At 41.5% G+C, this 12,947-nt stretch overlaps 1 protein-coding gene across 1 annotated transcript in view; it reads left to right on the forward strand.

The window, feature by feature from the left end:
- INTS9 (integrator complex subunit 9) overlaps positions 1 to 12,947 on the forward strand; it is a 126,778-nt gene that overhangs the window by 35,515 nt on the left and 78,316 nt on the right. Inside the window, 1 exon segment of the mRNA NM_001046363.1 lies at positions 3,623 to 3,750. Within this exon segment, the coding sequence (NP_001039828.1) occupies positions 3,623 to 3,750 (128 nt within the window).

Below are 12,947 nucleotides of genomic sequence, written 5' to 3' on the forward strand. Positions count from 1 at the left end.
AGCCTCTTCAGCCCCTTCTGTAACTACAGTAACAATGAGTACATACTATATGTCAGGTTCTGTGTCTATTCACTTAGTCCTCACAACTTTAGGAAGGCAGCGTTTATTACTAGATCTTGTAGATAAGGAAACTGTATCTTTGCAAAGTTAAGTAATTTTCCCAAAATCACATGTTAATAATGAGCATGACCAGTTTTTGAGCCCAGGCATTCTTGCTTCAAACTCCCTGCTTTAAATCATTTCTTCAAACTGCCTCCCAAAACTAAAGCATTTATCAAGTAGTTGATTTCCTGTTTAGGGTCATTTAACTGCTCCTAGATAGCCACTGCTAACATTTACTAACCTCTGTCTTGGTAGATTCCAGATGGTTTTGACCGTAATGCTAATGGGACTAAGCAGTGTAATGGATCTTCTGCTGTATGACTGATGACATTGTAAATAGGCACAGCCTTTTTTGGAAAACATTTTGGCAGCATATTTCAAGAGCCATAAAATGCTCATATCTTTTTGACCTAGTTAATGCCACTTCTGGAAATCCTCTGAAGAAACAGTCCAGTGTGGAAAAAGCCTTGAGCGCTAAAGTTAACACTACAACCGTATTTGTGATAGAGCAACCTAGTTCAGTTCAGTCCAGTCACTCAGTCGTGTCCGACTCTTCGAGACCCCATGAATCGCAGCACCTAAAGCGATCCTAAATGTTCAACAGCAAAAGAATGATTAAACAAGTGATGGTGTATTTTTTTTAGGCAGCCAGTAAAGATGAAGTGCGATGTAATGACAGACAAAGAAAATACAGCTGTCAGTCTTAAGAGCAGCACACAGAGGAGTAGTGCACTAAAATTATAGCTTTTACAAATATGAAGAAAGTCAGGGACTGGAAAAATGCTGGTGAGGAGTATTTTTCAAAATTTTTGTCATCTTTTTTCTACTTATAAAGTCACATGATTACTTACTGTTTTTGTGCATTACTCTCCTAAGCCTCACTAGATTATCATCTACTTGGTGATTGTTCACAACTGTGTGTTGGAAACAGGCAGAGAGCATCAGTGGAGCAGAGAAACTTCGGGAACCTTGCCAGGTGGCTCACTGACTGGTGACAATTACTCTTGTCTCAGCAGACTGAGCTGACCCTCACAAAATGAGCAGTGCGGTTTGGGAAGCAGGAGTAAGGTCTCTGGAGTCGGGAGAACTTGCTGTGTGTCTTTGGCTCTCTTCTCAGCCCCTTCAACTGTGTAAAAAGCTCTATTTCCTGACTCACAAAATTGGAGCTACTGACATCAAAGCCTGGCACTCTTAGTAGAGGCTCTGGGAGTGTCTTGCAGTCGGTTACGGCCCTTATGAAGTGGTCCTGGTCTTTTTTTATCCTTGGATGACAGGAGCAGTTAGATGGCTAACTTCCTTAGCCTGAAATCTGAGCAGCAGCTTTGCCATGTCCATTTTCTGTCTTCTGTTGCAGCTTGTTATCCGTGGTTTAAAGATGAAGATCAAAGAGATTTGTCATTCGATGTGGCTGGCTAAATTTTCGGCTTTGTTTTAGTTATATATATTTTTCTGATTACAAAAGTATGGTAAATGCTGGTCAAGCATTGAGAAGATGCAAAAAGCTGAAAGACGATAATTACACTAATCTTTCTACCCAGAAATAATCATTATTAGATACATTCCAATTCTTTTCTTTTTAGGTTTTTCTGAATATCTGGTTTGTTTTTTAATAGGAGAACTCTTATTAGAACCCCTGTTATGTTTGGGGCACAGGTTGCTCTGTGTTCATTTTGAGATAGTTTATCTTTAACTTATACATGATTCCTAGATAAGTGTGAAGACCAAGCTGGCAATAGGAAACAGATGGAGAAAGGGCGGGGGTGGATAGCTCTGCCTTGATTAGTTGGAAAATATATTCTGTAGTTCTGATAGCTCTTAAAGAATGAACTTAAGGTAAAGTATAATTACCCAAATCATGCTTCCTGGACTTTTTTAGTACTTTCTTGCTACTGTTTTTATTGTAAGTAACCCTGTACTATTTTAGGCCATGAGTTGTGAATTATACAATGAAAAATACAATTATCTTATATAAACTTGGAATAAAGAAGCTTGCAAGGGACTTCTCTGGCAGTCCAGTGGATAGGACTCTGTACTTCCACTACAAGGGACCTGGGCTTGATCCCTGGTTGCAGAACTAAAATCTGGAAGCCACACAGCGTGGCCAGAAAAGAAGCTTGCAAAATACCCAAAATTTCTTGGCTCTCAGCCTTATCAGTTTTAGAAACTGCGGTTTTAAAAACTCATCGGTTCCTGTACTGTCTTCTGGAGAAAAGTAGGAAATGTATCCAGTGGTAGAACCAGCAGAGCAACCAGTACCTGTGAAGACTTAGCCGGAGCTGCGGTGGCCATGTGGGACAGCAGTGGTGTTGCATTACCTGTGTGTGTATGGGTGCTCAGTCACATCCGACTCTCGGCAGCCACATGGACTGTAGCTCACTGGGCTCCTCTGTCCATGGGATTCTCCAGGCAAGAATACCGGAGCAGGTTGCCATTTCCTTCTCCAGGGCATCTTCCTGAACCCAGGGATTGAAACCGTGTCTCCTGCATTGGCAGGTAGATTCTTTACCACTGTGACACCTGGGAAGTCCCACTTTACCCTGATTTTTACTTAAATCAGAAAGAAAATGTGTCTGTCCGGAGATGAAACATTGATCCTTCCATTTTCTGGACTTTGCTGTTCAAGAGAGGCTTCTGTAAGATGACTTAAAACGTGAGAGAAAAGGTCTTTTTTCTCTTCTTTCATTTTTTCCTTCAGAGCAGCAGTCAAATTATAAAAGGTGACACAGAGTCCATCCCATATAAATAATTCTCAGTGTGGTGCATCTGTCATCTCCACTCCATTGAGGAAGACGTGAAGAGTGCTTGCAGTCGGCGTGTTGGTTTGCCCTGTCACCTTGGTGGCTCCTGTCCCTGTGACCTCTGAGGTCTGCTGCCACAAGCAGGAGGCTCCTGATTGGTTGGGAGTTGGTGTTCGTCACTCCCGCCTGGTATCTGCACATCAGGGAGGTCATTTGTCCTGACAAGGCTGAGCCATTAGGAGCCGTTACCCTAAGGCTTGTTTGTTTACCTTTGCCCAGCGTTTCCTCCTAAAGGAAAGTCATCTGACTTATTTACAGAGGAGAAAACTTAACCTGTAGCACAGTTTGAGATTCCAGCTTGGAATTTAATTTGACTTCACACAGTGGACACAACTGAGCAACTTTGACTCTATTTCACTTTCACACAGTACTTAGGGATGGTGGGATAGGGGGGATTTGAATGTGTCATGTGAGAATGGAGCAGAAAACTACAGCCTGGAAACCATCTATTTGGAATAACCTTGGCCTCTCTGAAACTCTGCTTGCCCGAGAGGTAAATTGGCACCCTACAAAGAACTGGATATGATCGGAGGTAGAGAATGCTGAATGTTAGGGGAAGTGGTATCCAGAGCTGTGAAAGGGAGGAAACCATATAGAAAGTTAGCTGAATTTACACCCTGTTGTAATGAGAGAAGATGGTCAGCTTTATTTAATTCACCGTATTTTTGAGACTTCTTCTGTAATTGATTATTGACAAAAGTTTTTTTTTTTTTTCTTTTCAGTATTGCCTGTCAGGGCACCCAACCTTACCATGCAACGTGCTCAAATTCAAATCAACCACCATTATGTTGGACTGTGGACTGGACATGACTTCCACCCTCAACTTCCTTCCTTTGCCACTTGTTCAAAGGTGTGTACTGATGTATCTGAAATAGACTGGGCTTTAGTTGGCTGAAAAATGGTCCCCAGTAGCATCAAGATGGCAGTGCCCTGTGTGTTGTCCAGAGTTTACTTGGTTCCCTTAAAAACGTTCTTAAAATAATATTCTTTGGCTGGGTTGATGGAAAGTGTTGTATTGATTTATTGATTGACGTCTTTATTACAACTTCTTCTGAGCTTCTGTAAAATGTTCCTGCAACTGCTCAGTGCAAGTGAGGTCATGTATATTTCATCTTTCTTGCTAATTCATGTAGGAGCAGATAAATGGTCAACTGATAAGCCCCAAGAATTGAATTTTAGAATCATTTGCAAGGACTTGACATCATAAAGCCTGACATTTGTTTTTGGTAGGTATCTATGTATTAGATATCTATTAGTATCTGATACTGCAGAAGGCAATGCCAACCCACTCAGGTACTCTTGCCTGGAAAATCCCATGGATGGAGGAGCCTGGTAGGCTACAGTCCCTGAGGTCGTGAAGAGTCAGACACAACTGAGCGACTTCACTTTCAGTTTCCACTTTCATGCATTGGAGAAGGAAGTGGCAACCCACTTCAGTGTTCTTCCCTGGAGAATCCCAGGGACAGAGGAGCCTGGTGGGCTGCCGTCTATGAGGTCGCACAGAGTCGGACATGACTGAAGTGACGTAGCAGCAGCAGTATCTGATACTGATCATCTGTAGATATCACAGAATCACATATGAAGCCAAAGTCCTTGTTTTAAAGCAGACAGATTACCCCAAGCCTACAGGCAGCACTATTCACTCTTACGAAGACCTTGAGATCAGTTTTCCAGCTTGCTGCTGTTTAGAAGCAGCAGTTTATAAAAGAAGCGGATCCTTTTAGAAGCAGATGTTCTTGCCTGGAGAATCCCAGGGACGGCGGAGCCTGGTGGGCTGCCGTCTATGGGGTTGCACAGTCAAGACACGACTGAAGCGCCTTAGCAGCAGCAGCATACTCCCAGTAGCAAAAAGCAAAAAGCATACTCCCAGAAGCCATCTCAAGCAGATTTAAGAACTTAAAAGCTTAACAAGCTAGGTAAACCATCTCATGTGTTCTCATTCACTGCTGAAGAATTCACTGTGTTCAGTGATTATTCATAATGATAACCCCATGAACCTTCTAGAAAAGGTATAATTAAAATGGATTGACTTTTTTCTGAGATAAGGCATACAGCGGTGACTCAGTGGTAGAGAATCCACCTGCCAATGCAGGAAATGCAGGTTTGATCCTTGGATCGGGAAGATCCCCTGGAGTAGGAAATAGCGACCCACTCCAGCGTTCTTGCCTGGGAAATCCCATGGACAGAGGAACCTGGCAGACCACAGTCAATGAGGTTACAAAGAGTCAGACGTGCCTGAGAGACTAAACAACAACAGAGGCATGAGGTAAGGTGGTGGGACAAGACCAAAGAGAATTCCAGATTCCATTTTATGCATAACTGATAGCATTCAGTTATAATCACACCCAGCACTTAGAAGTACATTTACCATCCACTGATACTATCCAAAAGAGAAAAGAAGTGTATTCAGAGTTGATTCAGGAACTGTAGGTGTCACATGTATTTCTTGACGACAATGATGAACAAGTTTTTCCTTATTAAAATAGCCTAATATCATTGTCTGTTTCCCTCCAATGATTAAAATGTTCATTCCCTTGATGTTAAAAATCTGCAGTGTCCTGGACCACAGGACACAGACAAGAACGGGACAGCTCTTCTTTCCTCACGGAATTTGTAGTCCATCAGGAGAAAAAGAATTACACTGCTGAAGATTTAGTTATACTTGTGTTACAAAAACAACTGTCTATATATTTGTGATAAATACTAAAAAAAAGAAAAAGCAGGCTATGCTGAGGGTTCCCAAAAGGGCACCCACATACTCTGTAGGGCCATGGGTCATCTAGGTATTCAAACCTGGGTTGTGTAGATAGTCCTCGCTGCATGTTTTCCCTGTCCTGTTCATTCCTGTCTTTAACCAGTTCTGTGTTCTCAAGTAGATAGAAAATCTGCTTCTACCCTCTCTTCTTGTCATTGTTTTTCTCTCAGAGGGACATTATACTAATGGGACGATTAGCAGCCCATGGCAGTTCCCCACAAAAAGTGTCTTCATTTGCTCAAAATTTTGGCAATCTACTTGGCTGAAATACTAATAGAATCCCCAGTCCCCCCCCCCCCCCACCTCTTTGTCCTGCTTTGTTGGTCTTCAGAGCACTTCTCGTTGTATCATACAGACATATTTGCTTTACATATCATCTTCTTCTCTAATGAGAGACAAGTTTTATAAGGGCAGAGATTTGGTTTGCTCTCTGTTGTATCCCCAGTGCCTAAAATAGTTCCTGATATGCAGTAGCTGCTCAGTAAATATTTGTGATAATGAATGAATCACTTTATCTTCTCTGGTTTTCAACCCTTCTCGCCTCTGAGTCATTTCACTTTTATAATCTTTCCTTTATCTTGAATCTTTCCATCTTGACTTATTCCTTCCCATTTAATTATGCTCAATCACTTCTAACTTAAAATTTTTTTTAAGTTCTCTCAGCTCCACTGTCCCCTTCAGCATTCCTGCTCCTCTCCCATCTGCTTTGCCCACACAACCCACCAGGACATCTCTCAGTAAAATCACAGATGACTTCCATGTCATTAGCTATTATACTCAGTTGTCACCCTCATTCTCCTCGGCCATTAGCATCACTCTCCTCCATGATCATGCCATCCTGGTTTTCTTTACTTCTCTGACTCTTCCTCTCCTGTCTCCTTTCGGGATTCAGTTTCCTCCATCTAGCCATCACACATCAGAATTCTAAAGTACTCGGTGCTTAGCCACAGAACCTCCACCAAGGGAATTTAATAAATGCTCAAGGCCTCGATAACCATCCAGACAGTCACTTACAAATGTATATTTTTCAGTTAATAATGCTCTTCTGAGTTCCACATTCATAAATCCAAAACACCCACTCGGCTTCTGTCTTTGGATGTACCTTTGAAAGCACTTCAGAACTCAGCATGCCTCAAACTGAGATGGTGATTAGACTTGGTCCAGAAGAGGAGAACCAACCCTCCCAGACCTGGTCCCGCCCGTTGCTGCCCTGTCTTAGGAAAGGGCATCCTGATAGAAAGGCCAGAGAACTGGGAGTTCCCCAGATGCCGCCTTCCTCCCTCCCTGCACCCGGTCTTCCGTTTGTTGTTGCTGCTGTTGTGTAGTCACTGAGTCATGTCTGACTCTCTTGGCGACCCCATGAACTCTTTTGGGCAGGCTCCTCTGACCATGGGGTTTCCCAGACAAGAATACTGGAGTGGGGATGCCGTTTTCTCCTCCAGGGGATCTTCCTGACCCAGGGATTGAACCCAAGTCTCCTGCATTGGCAGGTGGGTTCTTTACTACTGAGCCACCAGAGAAGCCAAATCTTTCATTGAGCCTTGTCATTTTTCACCTCCTAGATAGTGCTAGACTCCCGTCACTTCTCATAAGTGCTACTGTGGTGGCCGTCATCCTCTTTTACATGCATTACTGCCGAAGCCTTCTAACCAGTTTCTTCAATTCTGTCCTTGCCCCTGTCTGAATCCAGAGTCTTCTTTTTTTGTAATGTTTTATTTTGGAGTTACTTCAGATTATGGAAAAGTTGCAAGAATAGTACACACAATTCCCAATTATTGTTACCAGTTATTGACATTTTATCACATTCACTTTATCACTTCCTCTTAATACATACATATATAGTTTTCTCTGACCCATTTGAAAGATACAGACAGGATGCTTCTTTGCCCCTTAAATACTCAAGTTCCTGTTTTATAAGAGGACATTCTCTTACATAACCACAGCACAATAATCAAAATCCAGAAACTTACATTGATATCATCCTAATATCTGAGCTATATTGGGCTTCCCAGGTTTCACTACTTGTAAAAAACCTGCCTGCTAATGCAGCAGACATAAGAAACGCAGTTCACCTCTTATACTGTTGGTGGGAATGCAAACTAGTACAGCCACTGTGGAGAACAGTGTGGAGGTTCCTTAAAAAACTGGAAATAGAACTGCCATACAACCCAGCAATCCCACTGCTGGACATACACACTGAGGAAACCAGAATTGAAAGAGACACGTGTACCCCAATGTTCATCACAGCACTGTTTATAATAGTCAGGACATGGAAGCAACCTAGATGTCCATCAGCAGATGAGTGAATAAGAAAGCTGTGGTACATATACACAATGGAGTATTACTCAGCCATTAAAAAGAATACATTTGAATCAGTTCTAATAAGGTGGATGAAACTGGAGCCTATTACACAGAGCGAAGTAAGTCAGAAAGAAAAACACCACAGTATATTAACGCATATATATGGAATTTAGAAAGATGGTAATGATGACCCTATATGCAAGACAGCAAAAGAGACCTAGATGTAAAGAACAGTCTTTTGGACTCTGTGGGAGAAGGTGAGGGTGGGATGACTTGAGAGAATAACATTGAAACATGTATATTACCATATGTGAAAAAGATCACCAGTCCAGGTTCGATGCATGAGACAGGGTGCTCAGGGCTGGTGCACTGGGATGACCCTGAGGGATGGGATGGGGAGGGAGGTAGGAGGGAGGGTCAGGATGGGGAACACATGTCCACCCATGGCTGATTTATGTCAATGTATGGCAAAAACCACCACAATATTGTAATTAGCCTCCAATTAAAATAAATTTTAAAAAATAAAAAATTAGAGGAAAAAAAAAAAGAAACGCGGTTCAGTCTCTGGGTCAGGAAGATGCCCTGGAGAAGGGCATGGCAACCCACTCCGGTTTTCTTGCCTGGGAAATCCAGTGGAGAGAAGAGCCTGGCGGTCTACTGTCCATGGGGTCGCAAAGAGTCGGACGTGGCAGAAGCAACTTAACACCTTATTTATATTTCCCAAGCTACACCAGCTCATATTTCTCTGTAATGCCTTTTATAGCAAAAAAGAAAAGCAACTTACTGGTCCAGGGTTCAATCCAGATGACATTGCATTCAGTCATGTCTTCACAGCCCTGTGTCTTTGATGACCTTGCCATTTTTAGGAGTACAGGCCAATTATTTTATGTAACATCTTTCAGTTTGGGTTGGTCTCGTGATTCTTCACAGTGAGGTTGGGCTTACTGTTTTTGGTAGGATTACCACACAAATGGTGGCACATGTTTTCAGAGGGTACTTGATGTCAGTTTTCTCCAGAATCACCTTTTATTAACAGAAAGACTGATCTAATCTCGTCTCTCATCTGTTTAAGATCTTTCAGTGGATTTTTTCATTGCTTTTAGGTTAAGTACCAAGTTCCTCTTGGTACATTTGATACCCTTCTAGTCTCCTGCTCTTTGTGTTCCTTCAGTTTCAAAGACTTCTCTCCTACCTGGGAGCAGTCTACACAGATTGTTCCTTCAGCCAAGAAGGCTCTCCACCCTTCCCCCATCCCACCTTTGCCTTAGCCTACCTGCTAAGCAGGAGCTCCTCTCTGAAATAATTTCTGATACCGCTTGCTACATGGGAAGGACAGAGAGATGGCATTTTTGTTGGTTGAGGGGGAGAGTAGTGTATATGGGACTCTCCATGAAATTTCATTTGAATGACCTTTTTTAAGACATCCATACTGAGGGCTGGTGAGAGTGATTGGGCTTTGCAGCCATCTTCTTGCTCTATTCCCTCCAAACCCTGCCCTTTGATCCCACTACAGATGGTTCAGTGATGAAGAACCCGCCTGCCAGCACAGGAGATGCGGGTTCCATCCCTGGGTTGGGAGGATCCCCTGGAGGAGGAAATGGCAACCCACTTCAGTATTCTTGCCTGGGAAACCCTATGGACAGAGGAGCCTGGTGGGCTACAGTCCATGGGGTCGCAAAGAGTCAGACACAGTGAAGGACAAATCACCACACATACACACACAAACACACACACACACACACACTTGCCCCTTGACTTCCCAACATCCAGATATCAGCTCGATCAGCAGGGACTCAAGGGGTCCCGATGCTGCCTAGATCACTCTCGTGTTAGGAGACTCCGTGGCGCTTTGTGTGACGCTGCCTCATCATTAGTAACAGCTTGCTCTCTGTGTGTGTGACTACTTGATCAGTTTCCCCTACCCTGTCAGGATGACAGGCACATTTTGCTCGTGGTCAGTATCACCAGCCTCTGAGTGCCTGACACATAAATCAAGACTCATGAATGAACAAGTGAAGATGAATACCTCTTTCCCGCTTCAACACTTCACTAAATGATGAGGCCGTTCCCTATCCCTCTTTCTGTCTTCACCTCGTGCTCCTGTTCCGTGTTCCTGCTCTCTCACACCTCTGCACACTGTCACAAGTGCCCTTCCTGTATGAACCATAGTACCTCTGCGCTCCCTGTCGGAGCGTTTATTTTAATCCATTGTAATTGCTGTTTACCGTCTCCCTGTACTGCAGTGCAAGCTCCTCAAACTCAAGGGTTATTTATTGCCATATCCCTCTACTTTGCCTATTTTAATCAAGAGTAAGCTTTTATATATTTTGAATGAATGAATGTAGTCATGCCTCTCGCACTATTTCCTGATTATAAAAGTAATGCATTTCAAAGCCGGAAAATGGGAAAATGAAACATATAAAGAGAAAATGAATTGGATACCATGTTCATTCTACCTTTCACTGTTTTTCTAGACAATAGGTTATTTTCAAATACCTTAGGTTGTTTATTTAGTTACTTATACTTTACCTGTTTTTAAAACTACTAAAAAAATTTTTGTATACATATTTTTTTGACTAACATTTTTTATTGGCGCCCTTTTTTCCCATAGAAATTATTGTTAAATAGTGGGTACAAAGATGTGTTCATCTGTAATCAGAATTTTTCTAATATCATTACCTCCCATGTTTCTTTAATGTAGATTTTTGTGAAGAGACTTGTTTCCTTGTTCAAAAAATTTACATGGTGAAATTTTGTAATCATTAAGAACAAAGTAGTACATTATCTTCCTCTTTGGTAGCTTAACATTTACTAGCTCTTCATAGTTTAGTCATTAACCTAATTGGACCTAAAAACAACCCTTTGCATCTCTATAGTCAGCATCCATTTGCCGCCGGGGGCTCCGTTTCTGTGCCCCTTTATCTTTGGCACTATTGTTACAACGTGGTCAGGCTCTTTGAGCCTTCAGTCCCATCTACAGGCAATTTCTCAAATCCAAAATAACTCCAGATATTTCATAGAAGTCTTTGATGTTATAAACAATGTTTAGCCAACAATAATACCTGAAATTTTTACTTTAAAAAAAATTGTTTTTTAATAAGCAGCAAATGGATTTTCCTGGTGGCTCACACGGTAAAAAAAATCTGCCTGAAGTGCAGGAGACACAGGTTTGATCCTTGGGTGAGGAAGATCCCCTGGAGAAGGAAATGGCAACCCGCTCCAATATTCTTGCCTGGGAAATCCCATGGACAGAGGAGCCTGACGGGCTACGGTCCTTGGGATCTCAGAGAGTCGGATGCGACTGAGCACAGCAGCATACCATTTCTAATCACTTGTTGAGGACAAAACTAATTGAATCAATCATCTGTAATTTGAAGGCTGAGTTGTGTGTGTCTAGTAGGGAACAAACAGGATACAAGTCCTCTGATCCAGTTCTCTTTGTAAAGGGAAGTGGACATTTATAACCTTCCTGTAAAGAGTCCACGTGCATGAAATGAGAATAGTATTGAGACTGGCCTATCATTACGCTTTTATTAGAATGCTTGGTTTTTTAATCTGATCTGGTAGTAAATATTTTTTTAAAAAGTCTCTAAGTGAAGGTACACATGTGACTATGAAATGAAATGGAAATTCAACATCTAATGGTAACAGAGTATTTTTCTGAGAAAACTCCAAGCATTTTTTTTAAGTTTTTCAGATGTAATTTATGCCAGCCAAATTTGATTCTCCTAGTAGTATTTTCATTCTCAAGAATGAAATTCAGAATTCTCACTTTTTGACTAATAAAGGCAAAATGTAAACAGAGAATCTAGGCAAAGGGTATGTGGGACTTCATTGTACTTATATTCTTAACAGCTTTTCTGTGAACTAGGAATTATGTCAAATTCTTACCTTTTTTGCTAAAATCAGATGCATGTATATATATATATATATATATATATTATTCAGGTTTTTAATCTTTGCTGGAAGATTGACAAATATGTCACATTATTTGTTTCAATTTGAGTTTCATACCTAGCACCTAATTACAAAGTCAGAATTTGATGATAATCAGTTTAGCAAGAGGATAAAGTACTATACATTCATTTGGTTTGGGGTTGTAGGGTCTTTTAGTCCCACACCCATACTTTGCCCTTTATTTTTTAATTTAATTTTGTGTTGAAGTGCTAAAATCCTTTTGCAATCTACCTTGTGCTTCTGATGTGTTTTCTTCACATATCACCTTGGTCATTAAGTTTTTCTTTTTACCAACATTTTTTTTTTCTCCCAAAGTGTTTGCGTTTTCAGCCTCCAGTGTAATTCTTCTGGTCAGCTCGTAGCACTCAGTTAAATTCTGAGCTTGCCAAAGTGAATGATTCTGGTTCAGATTTCTTTGATATAACATATATGTGAAATTAACCTCACCTTCTAGAAGTTGCTCACTGAGATACGGTGTCGTTTTATAACACTGAGAAAAGCTAGCTTCATTTGCCAGAATTGGAAACTCAAGGTACAGGTAACAAGTGACTAATTCATTTAAGCAATGAATCCAGAGGTGACTTTGAGCCGAATTCTGATTTTCATTTGTGGTAAATTCTGGTTGGTAGGCAGCTAAGTGTTCTTGACAGACACCTGACCTCTCTGAGCCTGTTTTGTCCTCCGCAATATGAGGGTCCCATTCGGCCTTCCCCTCAGGCCTGTTGTCAAACGCAAGCAAGGAGAAGTCAGGGCCAGTGACTGCAAAACTATACAATGCTGTCGTGCCTCATCTTTCTTTTTTCTCTTCATTATTCTGCATAGCATTCTTTTAATTTTCCCAATTGAGGGCAGAACTCTTTCACTTTTTAATGTTCCATTGCCACGTAATTCTTAAGCTTGATACCACTTGGTTACTTTTCATCTTTCTGATTGTTACTTTGGGTGAGCCTTGCTGCCACTCCTTTCAACTGTTTTTCATTTTGTGGAGCCGGTACAGTCACCATGAAATCACTGAGGATTATAATCTATTTAGG

The sequence above is a fragment of the Bos taurus genome, chromosome 8 (assembly GCF_002263795.3).
Source record: "Bos taurus isolate L1 Dominette 01449 registration number 42190680 breed Hereford chromosome 8, ARS-UCD2.0, whole genome shotgun sequence".
Classification (NCBI taxonomy): domain Eukaryota; kingdom Metazoa; phylum Chordata; class Mammalia; order Artiodactyla; family Bovidae; genus Bos; species Bos taurus.